This window comes from Condylura cristata, unplaced genomic scaffold, assembly GCF_000260355.1.
Source record: "Condylura cristata isolate star-nosed mole 26May11 unplaced genomic scaffold, ConCri1.0 scaffold00012, whole genome shotgun sequence".
NCBI classification, from domain to species: domain Eukaryota; kingdom Metazoa; phylum Chordata; class Mammalia; order Eulipotyphla; family Talpidae; genus Condylura; species Condylura cristata.
Window position 1 is genome coordinate 18,362,892 of NW_004567113.1, and position 18,343 is coordinate 18,381,234.

Consider the following 18,343-nt stretch of genomic DNA (forward strand, 5'->3'; position numbering starts at 1 on the left):
ATGTGTGTATGTAATACATGTATGTATGTATGTATGTATGTATTTTATATTGTTCATTTTTGTTCAATTTTTGATTTCTCCTCTCAGGTGTAGTTCATAAAATTAGCACCAACTTCTGTTTTAACGTCCCTCCTTCCCGCTCTCTGCTCAATGTCTCTGATTTATAGTTTACTTACTAGTTTTACCTTTTTTTCCCTGATCCCTTGTTGGGTTCCCCTTTTTTCCTTCTATACATGAAACCATCCCATATTTTTCTTTTTTTCAGAATGATATTTGGGAAGAACAAATTCCTTATGTTCTATATTATCCACATAGTGAATTTGTATCACTGGGCTGTTAGAACTATTCAAGGATTGCAACCACTAATTCAGAGTTTTTGCTTGAAGGTCAGGGTAACTACAGTACAAGATTAACTACAGACTGGGTAACAGATATTTTTTCTCAGTATTCCAGAGGCTGGAATCCCTTATCAGCCCAAGATCAGGATGCTAGCAAACCTATTTGTGGTAAAGACCCTCCATCTGATTTGCCAGAGACCCTTTTCTTGTCTAGCTCACAGAAGAAAGAAGGGAGAGCAAGCTTTCTGATGGCTGTTCGTAAAGGCACCAACTCCATTCACGCGGGTTCTCCATTTCCTCCAAAGGCCTGACTTCTAATATTGCCACATGGGGGCATTCAGGGCTAGGGTTTCACTACAGTCATCCCTCACCCTAGGGTGATTTAGGAAGAGTGCATTGTTTACAAATAGAAAGTTGGTGGTGGGTGGAGCTGATTTGCCAGCACCATTTTTCCATGGCAGGTCACTTCATGTCTTTATGTCACATTTAATTAAGGTATGCACATCGGTTTTATTCTAGGCATAGTGCTATTGCACACTAATGGACTACAGTAGTATAGTGTGAACACAACTTTTTACAAATAAGATTTATTTATTTATGCATATAGAATGGTGGTACAGGCCAGAGGTGCAGGGGTGGTGAGAGGACTCACCAGAGACACAGTGGGGAGCAGAACAGGCAGATGGACTGAAACACACTGCTGAGGGGAGCAGCGGGCAACCCAGGAGAAGCCTGCCATGATGTGTGGGTCACCTCCCTGGCCCAGGATCCAACTCATGCTGCAGTGGCAGTGATAGCTTCATAGTGCTGTGCTTTTAACCCATTGCGCCAGAGAAGGCCCGTAAACATGATTTTTATATACACTTGGAACCAAATATTCTGTGTGAGACTCACTTTATGGTGATAATCATTTTTTTTCCAAAAAACTTTTGTTTATATAATATAATAGTTTATTTTTACATCATTTTGTACTTTTTTTTTTCATTGCAATTGTAATCCCTGTGGGTTTCCCATCACCAACTCACCCATGTGCCATCATATGATGGTAATCATTTTATTGCCATGGTCTGGCCCGAATTCACAGTATCTCCAAGGTCTGCCTGCCTGTGAATCTTAGGGGACCACAAATCTTCAATTCATAGCAGCCCAGTTATGACTTCAGGAACCAAGGAACTCTGGGCTTCCTGTGTGACTTCTTCAAAGATTGGCATCAGAAATGAGAGCATCTACAGTTCTACTGCTATTTTGAGAATGTTACACTCAGAAAGATGCCTTTTATTTATAACTGTTTGTTTTCATGAGTTGCTTTTGGCATCAATTATTCACTGTAATTCATCCAACAGACTGAAAACCTTCTGGAACCTTACAAAATGTCACAAAGATCCTCAACATGAATACTTAAGTGGAAATCTATGAAATTCAAAAAACAAAATTTTAAGCAATATATATACACAAAGGTGAAAAAGTGTCTGTGTTGGGAGGGAGGAGATAAAAAATAAAGTCAAAACGTGGCTTGCTCCCCAGGGTCTGGCTGAGGATGTGTGTGTGGGGGTGGTGGTGTCTGGTTATTTTGTGCTTGGGCTTCTTCTAGGGCACCTCAGGCTGTTTCTGAGGTGTGAGGAGGGAGATGGGAAGTGGAAGCCCAGGTTAGCCCTGGACCAGAGCTGGGACACAAGGATTGAGGAAGACAGTCTGTGGGGCCATGGTACAATGAATAGGAGGTCATGTGACAGACACAGCTCTGGTCCTTGATCTGTTCCAATTGTGCAGTTTCCATAGTTTATCCAGCACATTCCTTACCAGTGCCACTAAGTCAGAGCAGCTATTTTTAAGTCACCGTTTCTCAAGTTTGAGTGGTATGTACCCTTTTGGGGCCAGCTTGCAGTGCTGTGTCCTAACCCGTTGCGCCACCAGGGAGGATCAGTATGTACCTTTTTGGAAAAGAGAGGCAGACTGAAAGAAAAAGGAAACTTTAAGACTATTTTTCTGTTGATAGGAAGGTTTGTCAGAGGAGAGCAGTGACAGCAGTCCTGGGTACCGGCCGCAGTACTACATACTTCAGATGCTGGTAAGTGGATACCTACTACCTTTGCTGAAGAATAAAAATATTCATTGGGTTACTTTAGACCAGTGTCTAAATAGCACCATTGATTCTTGGGAGGTACTTCCATGCTATTCGGTGGCCCCAGGCATAGTATGACGTTTAGCAGCTTTCCTGACCTGCTCCCTCTAGATGCTCATACACCTTGTTCTTCCACATGTGACGCCAACGCTGTCTCCACACATTACAAATGCCCTTGCAAAGGGGGTGTGGGGGGTGGGAAGAGAACACAGTTTTTCCTCGTTTAGAATCCTTGCTTTAGATTATTTCTGAGACAGGTCCGTGCTTGAATTACAGAGACTAATTATAGTTGAGGGACTGATAAAATTTAACTGTGTCTGGACTCTTCAAACTCTGTGAACAGAACCCATGGGTCCTCCCTGGAGGTGCAAAGGGTTAGGACGCAGCACTGCAAGCTAACTGCAGCCGCTTCAGCATGAGCTCGATCCCCAGCCCTGGAGGTGACCCACATGGCGCAGCAGACCTCTCTTGACCCGCCTGCTGCTCCCCTCAGCAGTGTACCTCATAGATCTGCCTGTTCTGCTCCCCGCTCTGTCTCTGGTGAATCCTCTCACCTCTACTGCACCTCTGGCCTGTACCCCAGCTCTGTATACATAAATAATTTGAATGGGCAACTGGCAATGATAAATAAGTCAAGAGAAAGAAGAAATGTTGCTAAAAATACTAGGCCCAATGAAAGAACTACCTATGGGTATAATAAAGCTTTGTTGTACCCAAAATATTTCCCTGTCAAAACATCCTATTCTGTGTCATATTGGTAATAAAGAAAAACAAAGCAAAACAAAAGAACAAAAACCATCCTCCTATCTTAACTGTTGAGTAAAAAGACCAGCATGAAAACTACTCATATGGTGGCTTTTGGAGATCAGGATCCAGCAGGCACCTGGTGGACGTTAGGACTTTTATTTTTTTTAAATTTATTTATTTATGCATATATAACCAGAGGTGCAGGGGCGGTGAGAGGATTCATCAGAGACAGAGTGGGGAGCAGAACAGGCCGACTGACAAAGTACACTGCTGAGGGGAGCAGCGGGCGGTTCAGGAGAGGTCTGCTGCGCCAGGTGGGTCACCTCCAGGGCTGGGATCAAACTCATGCAGAAGTGGCTTTAGCTTCTTAGTGCTGTGCTTTAACCCGCTGCGCCACCAGGAAGGGCCTGTTAGGGTTTTTTACTTGACTAAAGTGAGATGGACCCATCCCAGTGACCTATTTCCTTATGCTCTAAGTTTGTACCCGAGAAGACTGTCGGCATTCAAAATGTAGGCAAATCAGGCAACAGCAAAACCCAGGTTCAACCACACCTATCTGTCCCTTGCTGTCCCTGCTTCAGGTTCCTCCTTTATTTAAATCATATGTGTGTAGGCCCCACCTCTAAAGGCCTCCCAGATCAAAATTTGGTCTATTAGCAAGGAGCCACCTGTGTATTCCTGGAAGTGTGTGCTCTAACTTGGCCTCTGTCCTTCTATTTACAGCCAATTCAAAGATTGAAAAGGAAACCAGAAAACACTTTTGAGAGGAAGGCAGCTGATTTACTGGCTCTGTGGCCTTCCAGCTTCTTTGGAGCAGCAGACCTTAGACCCACAGAGAGCATGTTGGCATGCATCCAACCTCAGGGGGTGCCTGCTGTTTCTGCACAAAGTCCATCCACTCAGGTGCCTCTGGTGTTGGGGAGCACAGCTCTGAGCGGCCCTGCCCTCTCCACCCGGTCCAAAATAACAGAGAGAAATAGCGAGGCCTCTGTCCCTGGGAACTTGGGGACCTACTATGGTATGTCAGCCAGCTTTCCCCTGACAGCCCAAGTTCTCACTACTCCAACTACTCCAGGTGTTCCCACAAAGGAAGTACTCCACAACGTCAGCCCTCCCACCTTGTCCACATCTAAAGAGCCCCGGGGAGATGTGTAAGCTGAGGTACTCAGTATCCCCTTTTCTTGTGAGCCCTAGGTCCTGTGTTGTTCTCTGGATGTGGAGAGAAACCTTCCAGGGAGCTATTCAGAGTTAGGTGGGTCCCAGGGCTCTGGCTTCAGGCCTGGGGGTGTACCTATGCACCTGACTATCTCTATTACAGAATTCACTCTGAGCACCAACTCCTCTAGAAATGAATTTCCTGTGTAAGAAGTTTTACAGAAAAGAAAAATGATATTGGCACATGTGCCACAACTCTGAGACAGTTTCTCACTCGCATCTAAAAATAAAACAACTTTCAAATCATCTTTGAACTATCCAAGGTTAATAAAAGTAAGTTTCAGGCAAAATGCAAAGTCATAGAAATATTCTCTGTTGTTCTGCATTTTCTTCATTTTGTTTATTTATTTTTGCATTTTCTTCCTGTTCTTGGGACTGAATAATTCATCTCTGATTTTGGCCAATTACAATTTTAATTCCTTCAGTACTCTCTTCAGGCTATTAAGATCTATCAACTTTGGTGTCTGGTTTTTAGAAATGTGTTCTCAATAATAAGAGAGTTAGCTCAGAGTCTAGCAAACCAATCTAACTTGTTAAATCCTTGAAGGAAATGGCTCAGAAAAGGATTATATTAACAGTAAGATGTATTTTTAAAATGCCAGTTTTCTTTCACAGTAAAATCAGATTTCCAAGTGGAAATAGCTAGATTGACAGTGTCTTCATAGGATGAATCAGTAGAAATGATAAGAGCAGAGTGAACATAAATTAGAAACTAAAACTAGAGCCAACGAGGCAGATGACAGCTTTTCAAATGCTTCAGCAACTACTCTGACTCTACTACAAGTGATGGAGATTTACTTGAGGATTTTAACTTTTTTTTTTTTAAGATTTATTTATTTATGCATACAAAACTGGGGTACAGGCCAGAGGCACAGGGAGAGTTTTCACCAGAGTCAGAGTGGGGAGCAGAACAGTCAGATTGACAAAGTATACTGCTGAGGGGAGCAGCAGGCAGGTCAGGAGAGGTCTGCCATGTCCTGTGGGTCACCTCCGGGGCCAGGGATAGAACTCTACAGAAGAGGCTGCAGCCAGCTTTGCAGTGCTGAGCTCCAACCCACTGGCCACTAGGGAGTGCCCTTACTTGAGGATTTTAATGGTGTCTTAGGTGCAGCCATTGAAATGAAGAACTTGGAGCTGACTTTAAATGAGGAAGCTGACCGACTTAAAGAAACAGAAGTTGATCTACTCTTAAAGTTAAAACTATCCTGTTTACACAAGCATATGATTCAATAGGAACCTCACTATGTTGTTTGAACAAATACTGACTTCAGAAGAATGATGTTAAGCCCAGCAAAAGTGAGGGTCTTCGTATTAAAGGTTAACATGTGATTAAATTATATTTTATGGACTTACAGCCAGGGTGTGCAGGTGAATATTTCACAAATAGCAGGGAGGATGAAATCCTGAGTTGCCATGGCACCACTAGACGTGGACTTGTAAAAAGGCAGAGAAGCAAAGCACACTGCTGTTTCTCCACACAGATGAACACAATGGCCGCACATACCAGCGAGAACATAGGTAATAAAAAGCTATAGTAAGGTAATTAGGAAGTGAGGAGTTTTGCATACTTATAATCTTTGTTTTTAACATCTTTAATTGTAAATTCATAGAAGAATTTAATTTTTAATGTTTGTGCTTACAAAAAACAGTTCACAAAATCCCAAAAAATTCAACCTATTCCCGAATATCATAGGCATGGAAATTAGAAGACACAAAGAAACAGCCACAGATCACTGTTGCAGTACTGGAATGAGTATATTATATTTCTAGATATAGCACCAAAACATTCAGTTGTAAATGGAAAGGAGACGTTGAAATCCTGGTGATTGTAATTGCATAGAACCAGAGAGACTTTTCCAGAATGTCCTGCATATGGGAAAGCATATATACTAGTAAAGATTCCAGAAGAAAGGAAAAGGAAATACTCAAACAGATGTGCTATTATCATCAAAGTATATACTAGAAGATGAAGCAGTAAAGAAAGACATGCAGCTGGGCAAAAAGCAGAGCAAACTGTGAGGTGTAATGTGGCCCTACAGCCTTGAAATCATCTTTTGTACATCAGCTTCTTAGACATCCCAAAAGCTCTTGTAGTAAGAAACAAAATTTAGAGATGTAAGTTAACTCACTTGTTTGACAGATTTGCTGACTTTCAAGGGAGATTTGAAAGAAGAAAACACTTTCAAAATCATAGGGAAAGGAGCTAGGGAAAACAAAATCTCACTTTTGCCTTCCTTGCAATTTTCTACTTGGAAGAAATGAAACTGATCAGAATATGCTCTCGGGAAAATATGCTGCTTTGGAATAAAGATTATTTTGAGCTGGAGGTAATTGAGAATCAACAGGTCCAGGCACAGTTCTCTGCCTTTTCCTTATCTGCTGAAAAGCAGGGCAGACATGTCTCTTTGTGAAGGTGTCCTCCAGCTGTTGTAGGAAGAGAGTGCTCTTATCATCAGAACTGACACAGATGAATTTGCAGACTTTACTGAAATAGCCTTATCTTCCATTTGTTCTCGCATATATTTCCTAGTCACTTCCCACAATTTATCATCCAATTTGAGCCCTACAACCCCGTACCTTTGTTAGAATGGGATACAAGTCCCCAAGTCTAGCCATTTTAAGTGTTAAGTTTTCCGTGAATCCCTGTGCATAAGTTAAAAAATGAATTAATTTGTATTGCTTTTCTCCTGTTAATCTGTCTTTTGTCAGTTAAATTCACAGGCCAACTTCAAAAAAGACTAAGAGACTAGAAGAAAAGTTTTTCTCTTTAACTTAGGAGTGGTAATGCAGTGGCTTGGAAGGCTTTTACTGCTTACTTGGTGGCAGATGAACAGCTCTTCACTAGCATTAGCTTTCCCGTGGCAGACATCACAGTGCACTGTCCTACTGAGAAAAATGTGTTCTTACCATCTTTTTTTTTTAAGATTTATTTATTTATGCTTACAGAACTGGGGTACAGGGGTGGTGAGAAGATTCACCACAGACAGAGCGGGGAGCAAAACAAGCAGACTGACAAAGTACATTACTGAGGGGAGCAGTGGGCCGGCCAGGTAGCTCTGCTACCTCATGTGGGTCAGCTCCCGGGCCTGGGATGGAACTGGTGCTGCTGTTGCTTCTGAAAGCTTCATAGTGCGGTGCTTTAACCCGTTCTGCCACCAGGGAGAGCCAGTTCTTACCATCTTAAGCAAGCTGTCCTACAAGATGAAACCTACTACCTGTTTCTGGCTAGCTAAGTTCTCAGAAAGATGTTAAATAAATGAAGATCTGCTAAACAATAAAACGGGGCAAAAATTTTATATGGTCACAAGAAATCATATCTACGCCTACAGAAAGTAACCAGCTGATTCAAGTCGAACATATATGGCTGTGGTGACTTCAAAACCAAAAAGGGCTGCTGTACCAATTATGGAATATTTCGCCTAATACATAAGGGTTTGGAAAACATTCCTAATGGTTATCTTGGTGCCATCAGAGGCAACTGGATAAGGAGACCATTAACAGTAGGCTCAGCTTCATATGTGTGTCCAACAAGGAAACATTTATACAAGTCTTCAAAAACCATCAGACATAGTCAATAGATATCGGTGAGGTTGACGCAGTAGTAAATAGACGGTAAGCTTTTCTACCTGTAATTCCTTAATAACCTAGATAGAGTTCAGGGCAAAGACATTCAAACAACACTTTCAGAGTTATTCTCTATTCTAACATCCTTTCGACAAAGTATACAACTTTTTATTCATTGAGAGTCTTCTCTCACAACTTGAATGTATTTTAATTTCATCAGTTTGAACAAATTCACTTAGGAAGTAGAAAAAAATAAGGAACAAAATCCAAGTCTCAAGATTTTTCAAATGCTAAGAATGATAAGGAATCAATTACGTCAGGACTTAACTGATATGTAGTAAAGAGTAAAACTTTAAGGCAGTAACTGACAATGGGTTCACTTAGATTTGTCCTTCTTCAGTATCACCTATGTTGTCACAACTGGCAAGATTCATCTTTTTTGTAATTTATATGTATCAGGTTCATCTTTTCTTATAGTTGCACAGAATTTCATTGTGTATATATACAACTTTTCAATTCAGTCATTTGTCACTGGGCACTTAAGTTGTCTCCAAAATTTGCATTTGTAAATAGTGCTGCAGTGAATATAGAAGTGTATTTACTCCTTCAAATTAATGCGCATGCACTCTGGGTTGATACCTGGAGTGAAGTTGCTGACTCAGAGCGGCTCTATTTTTAATATCTTGAGAAGCCTCCACACTGTTTTCCAAAAAGGCTGAATCTACATTTTTACTATCCTCACCAACACTTATTTTTATTCCTCTTAAGTAAAAAAGGGGGGTGGGCTTAAAATGTTTTCCCATGCATGAGGATATTGAATTGCATCAATAACCGACTAGATGACTAGAATAAAACAATTCGTCCTTTTAAGAATTACGGAAAGTAACATGCTTGTGATAAAAACTGGAATATGAAAAAGATTTTCAAAGGCTGCAGCAATGCAGGAAAATATAAATCTAAATTTAAACAAATAAAAGATCGTGTTTTGGAAAGTTCAAAGGAAAAAACACAATAGCACCTGTGAAAAATAGGCAAGGCATTGAGTCTCAATATTGTCTCCTAAAAAGCATCTAAAATCTTGGACTGAATTGAAAGCATGTTTTGTGTGGTTGGCTAGCATTTACTGAACATTTACCAGCCTTGTTTTACATGGAGTAAACAGCTGTTACATATTTGACCAATTGATAATTACTCTGATCTACTCTGGTCCCTTGGCAGGGACCCCAGTTGGAAAATTAAATGTGGGGTTTAACACACAATCCTTTTTCCCCTGTCCCTCCATGCCTCACTCCCACCTTATTTTGAAAACACTTGACAAACTAAGGAAGGATATTAGAATTAAAGAAAACAAAGTCTGCAGCAGCAGATGATCTCCAGCTCCAGGTATTCATGCCTTTGTGAGTGTGGGCAGGACCTAACTTGCTTCTAACCAACATGGCAAGGTGATTGATGTCATCCCGTGATTATTTTCTGTAAGTCTCAGTCTTGCTGGCTGACTGAGGCTAGAGGTGGTCCTGACTTGAGGAAGTGATCAGCATGATGACATAGCTGTCATGAACTGAAGAACTGGGAATGACCACTCGTTGCTGAGGGAGGCCTTGAGCCTACTGTCAGCATGAGGCTGATGTCTTTGGTCTGGAACTCCATTATAAAGAAATAAATTCAATCAACAACCTGAATGAGCTTTGGAAGACAATTCTCTGCAAGACAGCCTGGCTGAAACCTTGAGGAATTAGTTAAGCTGTGCCGACTCCCTGGCCCACAGAAACTCTGAGACAATTAAACGTTTTAAGTCACATTTGTGGTAAGTTGTAATGCAGTGTTGACACCTAAGTATTTATTCAGCTCATCCTACTTTTAAACACTCTAATGTTCTCTGCAAAAAAAAAAAAAAAAAAAAAAAAAAGTTGCCTTTTTAAAAAAAATACAAATTTACTTTAGGTGAAGAACACAAGGGTGAAAAAGAATATGAAAATCCACCCTTTATGCTCATCACAGCAAGAGCCCTGCATTTTACTTTCCCTGTGTGACAAAGCAAAACATTCTTTCACTAGGGTACTAGCAAAACATTCTTTTCACAGAGAAGTCAAAGAACTTCAAGAGGCACAAAATGTCAAGCTTTTACCACTATGGCTATCTCACTGAATTCAGAGGGTAGTATGTTTATTTATCTAGATCTAAAACCAAGAGATGGAAAGAAACTAGCAAACCAAGTATCAGAAACTTATGTTTCCAAGCCTTTAAGTGGAAAAATATTACAAAGAGGTCCAGTTTTTGTCAGGAGCAAAGTCAATGTGTAAAGTGTTCTCAAAACTAGTCATAACTGCTTAGAGTGGATATGGGAAAAACCTGTGTCTAGACAAACCGAGTTAATTTGCAGGAAGGAAATCACATTTTAAGACAGGTATGTGCCACACCTTACTATTTGCCCTCTGGCTTAATTTTCATTTTGAAAGATTATAGGAAAATTCCTAAAGTTTCTGAAAAATAGATGGCATGAATAACTTTGCTTTGGAGATACTGCCATAGAAGTGAATTCACTAATTCATAAGGGGCAACTTGATAAAGTGGCATTGAAGAAAACCTATCAAATAATATACATTTTCTCCAAACACTTATCTTCTACTGATTTAGCAGGACAAATTTCTCAAAAAGCAAGTTTAATTAGATCCAACAAGCTAGACTAGTTTGCATCAACAAAATGTGCTTTACTAAAGAAGTTTTCAAAAATATTTTCATTTTCTAGAAGTACATTACAGAAGTGGTCTAAAATCATAGCTTTCGTTTCCCTCTTAATTCCAACACTCAGATTTGCTCTGGGGTAGTTTTCTTGTTCATTTAATACTTATGACCTCTTTCCCATCTTATAGACTGGATGCTCAGAGTTCTTGGTTATCTTCTCTATTCACTCCTTATAAGGATTCATCCTGCTGGATGGATTTAAATAATGCCTATGTGCTATTTCTCCCAGTCTAAACAGCTTCAAACTTGTATCTCCATCTGCATACTGAATATATCTACTCGTATGAATGTCTACTTGGGTCTCAGACTTAACAAGCCTGAACCAACTCTACATCACCACCTCAAACCTACTCTTGACTTCTCTTGCTCCCCTATTCCTTACACCAACTTACCAACATTGTTCTCAGCTCTGCCTGAGTATCTCCCAAATCCTACTTTGGACACCACTGTATTCTGAGTGCCATTTGTTTTTGCTTACCAGTAGCCTCTTTTCTAGCCTCCTCCCCATAGACAATTGTTGACAAAACAGATAAATCTATGAAACAGAAATCAGATCTAGTCTCTACTTGGGTTTCCCAGTCATTCAGAATAAAATGCAAATGCCTTTCTTTCCACAGTGCTTATTGTTTTATGCACTTGTTCAGTCATTTAATCCTCTGGAAAGTGACATAGAGGATAACTTGTTCACTGCTATAATCTCCAATGCATATGGCAATACCCAGCACATTATACACATACTACATATATTACTCACCTATATTAAGAAGCTCCAGAAGCAATCCAGACAAAACACTAGAGGTATGATTAGGAAGATGTTCCCTTGGCTCAGGCCGGGCAGTGCCTCTTGTATATTTTCTACCCCACAGCCCGAGTGACTGAGTTTGGGCAAACTATACTCATTTTGTAGATGTTCTCCTCTCAAGTCTTTTGGCATTCCCTATGGAATTCTTACTCTGACTCATCAATTTTTCTTTATTTTTAAACCACTGGCCTGAAATTCAGTCATTAATCAGTTGCTCAGTATGTGGGATGAACTCCTGGGCCACTTCATATAATCCGCGTTGGCTGAGCAGGTCATACAGTCATTGGACAGCAAATCCATCTCGGGGCCATGGCAGGAGCAGGCATTGGGGCAGGAGCAGGCAAGGGCATGGTGTGGCACCCACTGGTGCCGTTTCAAGGTACATGATCCCAAGTGGATCGCTCACACTGACTCCAGAAGGAAGCTGACACATTATCTCCCAGTCCTGTTGTCTTGCCTTTAAATAAGCCTATTTCTTTAAATGGAAATCATTGCCAAGAACTCCAGGGCTCAATTTGGAACCTCCAAACCTTGCTGCAACCTTTTCTGCTTCTGCGACTGCTCCAATTACCTACCCCTCCAACCTTGCAGTAGCCTAATAATTTTTTTTGAAAGATAAGGTTGCGTCTATTTAGCTAGAGTAATGTACTCATGAGAACTCCCATCACCACTTTCATTTGCCTTATCTTTTATTAAGAATTAAAACACTTTCCTCAAAATCTAAAAGAGGGGACCATGACCAGGAATTAAGTGAACATAATATCTATTTTTATTATGAAAACATTAAATTTTGACACACATTGCTTCATTTGTTTTTTAAAAATCTATTATCTGACTTAATCCTATTTAGCAAAAATGCCAATAAATTATATAAATCTTAGTTTGGGTCTTTTTAAAACTAGGAACACAGTATGTCTTATGATAATTAAACAATACTAAATCTGAATTGTATGAGCTGTTAACTTATGTTTTACACATTTAGCTTAAATAAAACCAAAGTCAATCATACGCTAATACACTATTGCCACGCTTCTGCAAAACACCCTTCTATCGCTGTGTGTCAGTATCCTATTTCTCCACTGAGGTACAGAACGCAGCAATATAGGTATCAAGGCATTCATTCCACACTGTCCTATCTGCCCAGATTCAGCATCACTTTGGATGGAGGGCTGATGACATACGTCATCTTCCCAACCCATGCCATCTTGCCTTAAAGTAAAACCTTTTCTTTTGAAGGAAACCATTACCTAAGAACTCTGATATTCAACTTAATAACAATGATTCCAATAACACAAAAATCAAATGTGTTAGTGCTGAAAGTCACAGATTCTGAGAAGTAAAAATAACAAATATAGAACTTATGTAAACAACCAATGAACAAAGAAAGGCATTGCTACCACAAGCTTTAACATGGTATGTTGATGCCTCAAACTCTTTGCAAATTATATGTGGAGACAGTTCAGATGAATTTAAATAAAAGAAATGTGTTCTGCATAAAGTTATAGTGTTTCCAACATGGGTGGCATCATTTAAAAAACACATCAGTAGTCTTATTAGAGAATGTTTTCCACTTGGTTTCTAAATCTTTATTTTCTGTGGAGGCAAACCAAAACACTGTCATAAGACTCCATCTTCAAAGTTATAATATAATCTCTTTTAAAGTTAGTAAGGATCCAGGATCTAGCTATCATCATCATCTTCATCATCCTCATCATCCTGGTCTCCAGATTCATCTTCTTCTTCAACCTAAGGGAAAACATTTAACATTATGAAGATTTGTTCACTTCACACTTTACACATGACATACATTCTGTGATAAATCCTTTGATTCTAGTTACTATTGTAAGTTACAAGCCATTTGACTTAAGGCTCATGGCTTCTGTCATTTTTAATATGACATGAGATAATTAGATTAATTGATGGGTGGTGATATATAAACCTGAACCAGACATGGCAAAAGAGAGTGGCACATTTGGATGGTGAGAGTGTTGATACCACAACTTTAATCAAATAAATTCATTTTCTATACTCAAAACCCAAACCCAACAGCTAACAAGCGCTAGAAATGGTGCCTAATCTATTCTTAGGTGAAATTACTGAACACCGTGAACTAGTACAGATGACACCATGTTCACTTACCCACAGATCTGTGCTTATACCACAGATACAGGCACAACATTTCCTATGCTACAGTACAATTTAATAAAATATGTGATAAAAAAACATAAGTCATTTCTGGAAGCATTCAATCTTACTGGATGACCAAGTTCTTTGAGTTTATTCTTTAATGAAATTATTTTCTGATCCTGATCAGCCAACAGCACCAAGAGATCATCTTGTTCTTTTTTGGAGTCTGTAATGTCCACCTCTAGCTTGTTTTTCTCATTTTGTAAAATGGCAATGGTACTCTTAGATGAATCCAGCTGCTCTTTAATAGCAGTTCTTTCCTCAGACAGAGCTTTAATTTCATTCTAGGAAAAGAAAGGTGAAAATCATTCATTTGAAATTAGCATTCTCTCCCAGGGGTTTTTACAAATAGGTTAGATCTATGACACACACTGTACTTGTCCAATCTGAGGCATTTGGGAGTGTGGCTGGGGGGAATATGAAGTTAAATATGTACCACATATCTGGTTAAAATGAGAACTTATGTTTGAAAGACATCAAAGACAGTTAGTATGAAAAATAGGTTTTTTGTTATTTATTTATTTTTTAATAATATAATAGTTTATTTTTATATCATTTTGTGCTTTTTCCCATCTCAGTTGTAATCCCTGTGGGCCTCCCATCACTAAATCACCTGTGTGCCATCACAATAGTCCAGTGCACTCCTCTCTCCCTATTTTTGATCCCACTCCCCACTCCACCCCCATAAAATGTCTCTGATATATAGTTGTTCATTATTATTATTATTTTCTCCCCTGATTTTTTTATATTCCTGCTATTAGTGAAACCACCTGGTATTTTTCCTTGAAAAATAGTTTTAACTAGTTATGTCTCAAAATAATCCTGAGATAATACCAAGTAGATAATTAGAAGAATAAATAAAGACATAAAACATTTCACATCACTGTAATAATGCCGACAGTCTTCCTAGCCGGTGTCAGAATGAAAACTCAAAACTTAAGTTAAAAAAATATTTTGACCCCAATTTGATTCATATAATTAAATGGGAAGAAATAATAGCTTCAAATAAAAAAAAATGTAGTATGTACGCTTAATAATTTGACCACAATTTAAAAAGTGAAATCACACATTTCTTTTAAGTTTTTCCATCATATCTTTATTTTTTAATGTTACTCCATTCCATTCATGTTATTTATTCTGATGTCTGTCAGGATTTCCACTGTCTATGATTCTCTCAGACTTGAGGAAAGCTTACATGTGGCTGATATATTTGCCAATTTTGTACTTTTTGTTTCTATTGTGATTAGAGATTAAAAAATACTTTTATATTTTGAAGTATATTCACACATTACATACTTGACACTATTATTTGAAATGATACTCAAAAATCTTCATTTTTATCATTTCTAGTCATCAAAACAGAATGGAAATGGCTGAGATAAAATTACACTCTTTGGGCCCTCCCTGGTGGGACAACAGGTTAAAAAGCACAGCACTGTGAAGCTATGGCAGCCACTGCAGTGCAAGTTTGATCCCAGCCAGGGAGGTGACCCACATGGCGTGGCAGACCTCTCCTGACTGGCCAGCAGCTCCCCTCAGCAGTGTACTTCAGCACATCTGTCTGTTCAGTCCAGGATAATAATCAATTCTCTGGTGAATCCTCTCACCAACAACCCCTGCACCTCTGGCCTGTACCCCAGTTCTGCATGCATATATAAATAAATCTTAAAAACATATATACTCCTTAAGCTTTCTTTATGAATCTAAGAATTTGAGATTAAATGAAATAAAATCAAATTTCCTAGAGTTAATTTCATAGAATAGGCAATAATTAACAAGTTTCACTAAAACCAACCTTTAATTCTTTAGTCTCTTGTAATAATGCTGACAGTCTTCCTTCTATGTCAGTTTTTGCAGCTGTTACAGTTTCACTCTCTCCTTGTACAGGAACTGACTTTGCCTGAAAGAAAAAGTTGGGAAAAAATCTTTCCTTAAAGTCATAAGCAATCAAGGCTGTTAAACCGCCCTAAGATCAGTCTAGGACAGTAATCAATGAAACAGCTCTAATTTTGCTATAACATAGCATGTAACCAGCACAGAATATTTTTCAAAGTATTTTTCCTCATAAAATTACTGTAAGGTAAGTACACATTATTATGTGAGAGACAAGTAAAAGGGAAACTGAGTTGAATTTCACCATCAGTTGGTAAAATATAAATAGTTTCTTAAGTCCTACAGCAGGTATACTTATATCACAGCTCTCGGTATTTTCCCTGAGAAGGGGAACAAACTGAAACATGTGGAATAACTTCAGAAATAATAGAGGTTAGAGTTTTGTTAAACAACATCTGAATTGCCTCGAAGAGATTTTTGATGGAAATATGGATGTTAAAGGTGATTTTAAGCTAGGGGCTCATGAAAAAGGAGGAGCATATTTACAGAGAAAGCTTTTGAGATTACATGTATCATTGTAAACAGAATATTGGTAGAAATATAGATTTTAAAAGTGGTCTGTGTGAATTCTGAGATTGAAATAAGCAACACGTTAGTTGAAACTGGTGGAAAGGTGATCTTTCCTCTAAACTTGCAAAGAAATTGGCTGAATTGTGTTCTATGCTTTGTGGAGAGTAAAACTCCTAAGTGATAACTTGACACTTGGCTAGGGAGATCTCTAAGCACAGTGTTAAAGAGAATCAGAAACTGAAGAATTTTTAAAAATTTCTCAGCCTACCCCTATCATAATAACGATAAAGGATGTTCTGGACCACCATTTGAAAGATTATTTGTGTCACTTATGGGATAATCAACCATCTCAAAAGAAGCAAGGTTGGAGATCTGGTGACTCAGAAAGGAAATACTTCTTGTCTGATGGCTTGGATCTTGGTGAATTGCATGGGGTGCCACTAAGGTTTTTGACAATTTTATATAAGCCAAAAATCTGTCAGCAAGGATTGGGGGTAGGGGCTGAGATGGGATTAAATACAAGATACCAGCAGAATGAATCATGAAGCAAATAAATAAACCGATTTGGTGAGTCTGACTGAAAATAGTCAAACCTGCGTTGACAAGAAGTAGTGAAATAGAAGGTACTTTGTGGCAAGTCTCCTTCTTTCACATAGTGACTCAGAAATAAGACACTAATTTGTGTGCATTAGCTTTTAGAGGGGAAAAAGTAATGAACTTACAAATGCTTCTGTTTTTTGTAACAGCTCCTGCTTTTCAGTTTGTAGCTTGGTGATCTCCACAGATTGTGAGTTTAATTGAGACTTCAATGTTGTCAGCTCCTAAAAGACAAAAATAATTGAGCTGTATCAATGAACAGCATTCACTGTATTAAAGAAATGTCTATTTACAGGAAGAAATAAAAATAATCCTTTTTTTTAACCTTACCCGTTAAAATCACAACTTCCAAGTTTAAAAATCTAACTCTAGAAACCATTAAGCTCTGGAGAACAAGACGGTGATTAAATACATTAATTTACTGTTGCTTTCTCCTGAGATCTTATGTAAAACTAAAATGAAAGGAAGAGGAAGACAGTCACAAGGACAAAGAGAGTAAAAGAAAAGAGCAATAAAATTGGGCCATTCCAGAAGGCAAATGACAGTGGTAACCAACTCAACATAGCCGAGAAGCTGGACCCTAACTGACTTACAATGGCATCACTACCAAAAGGCTTGGAAATTGTGCCACCAGGAATTTCTGAAAGTGCTGGGTAAGAGTGGAATGAAGGCCCTCCCTGGTGGCGCAGCGGGTTAAGGCACAGCACTAAGAGGCTAAAGCCACTTCCGCATGAGTTCGATCCCCACCTGCCCCAGAGGAGATCCACATGGCGCGGCAGACCTCTCCTGACCCACCCGCTGCTCCCCTCAGCAGTGTACTTCATTGATCTGCCTGTTCTGCTCCCCTCTCCGTCTCTGGTGTATCCTCTCACCTCCACATCTCTGGCCTGTACCCCAGTTCTGTATGAATAAATATTTTTTTTTTTTAAAAAAGAGTGGAATGAATCAGCGGGGCTGGCTGAACGTATAATTATGGAACATACATCTCCCTGTCATCATTCCAGTGGGAGACTACATGCAGCTCATTATTTGGAAGGAGCAATACAGGACGTCTTTGCCATAGAGAGCACCAAACACAGGTGACATCAGTAGTGCTATAGTGAAAGTGGGGACGTAACCTTGAAGTTTACAAGTTACGAGGCTGAAACTTCCAACTAGCTTGCTCTCTTTCCCCCAAAAAATGCACAGGGAAAGAAAAGCAGTTGTAACAGTGGTTTTCAAAGAGGAGTGATTTCTCCCACAGCGCTGGGCAATCCTGTAAGGGGAGACTCTGGGTAAGTGGCAGGATGCTGCTGTCTTATAGTAAACTCTTTTCATTTCCTGTTAAAACTTTCCATTAGGTACATATTAGGCTTTCAGTGTTTTGTCTTTTCAGTTATCAGAATGGCATATGTAGAGACTGAAATTATGGACCATTTCATTTTCTTGTTCATACATGATATACATAGGTGACATATTGTAAAAAGCAAAACTCACATTTAAAATACTTCCAATCTAAAATTGGTAAAAGAAAATAAGCTGCAAAAGTAAAAGAAAAGACAATTTTCTTTCATAAAAAGATCAAAAGTGGCCCTCCCTGGTGGCGCAGCGGGTTAAAGCACAGCACTGAGAATCTGAAGCCACTTC

At 39.2% G+C, this 18,343-nt stretch overlaps 2 protein-coding genes across 2 annotated transcripts in view; one reads left to right on the forward strand and one right to left on the reverse strand.

Moving 5' to 3' along the window:
• Positions 1-4,362, forward strand: part of PPEF2 (protein phosphatase, EF-hand calcium binding domain 2) — a 50,935-nt gene extending 46,573 nt beyond the window's left edge. The window contains 2 exon segments of the mRNA XM_012724012.1: positions 2,335-2,406; positions 3,931-4,362. Coding sequence (XP_012579466.1) covers positions 2,335-2,406; positions 3,931-4,362 — 504 coding nt within the window.
• Positions 4,363-12,090: 7,728 nt separating this feature from the next.
• Positions 12,091-18,343, reverse strand: part of USO1 (USO1 vesicle transport factor) — a 60,066-nt gene continuing 53,813 nt past the window's right edge. Inside the window, exons 21-24 of the mRNA XM_004681441.2 lie at positions 16,843-16,941; positions 15,513-15,617; positions 13,786-14,001; positions 12,091-13,276 (exon numbers count right to left, since the gene is read on the reverse strand). Coding sequence (XP_004681498.1) covers positions 13,211-13,276; positions 13,786-14,001; positions 15,513-15,617; positions 16,843-16,941 — 486 coding nt within the window. The 3' untranslated portion in view covers positions 12,091-13,210. The remainder of the gene's footprint in view (positions 13,277-13,785; positions 14,002-15,512; positions 15,618-16,842; positions 16,942-18,343) is intronic.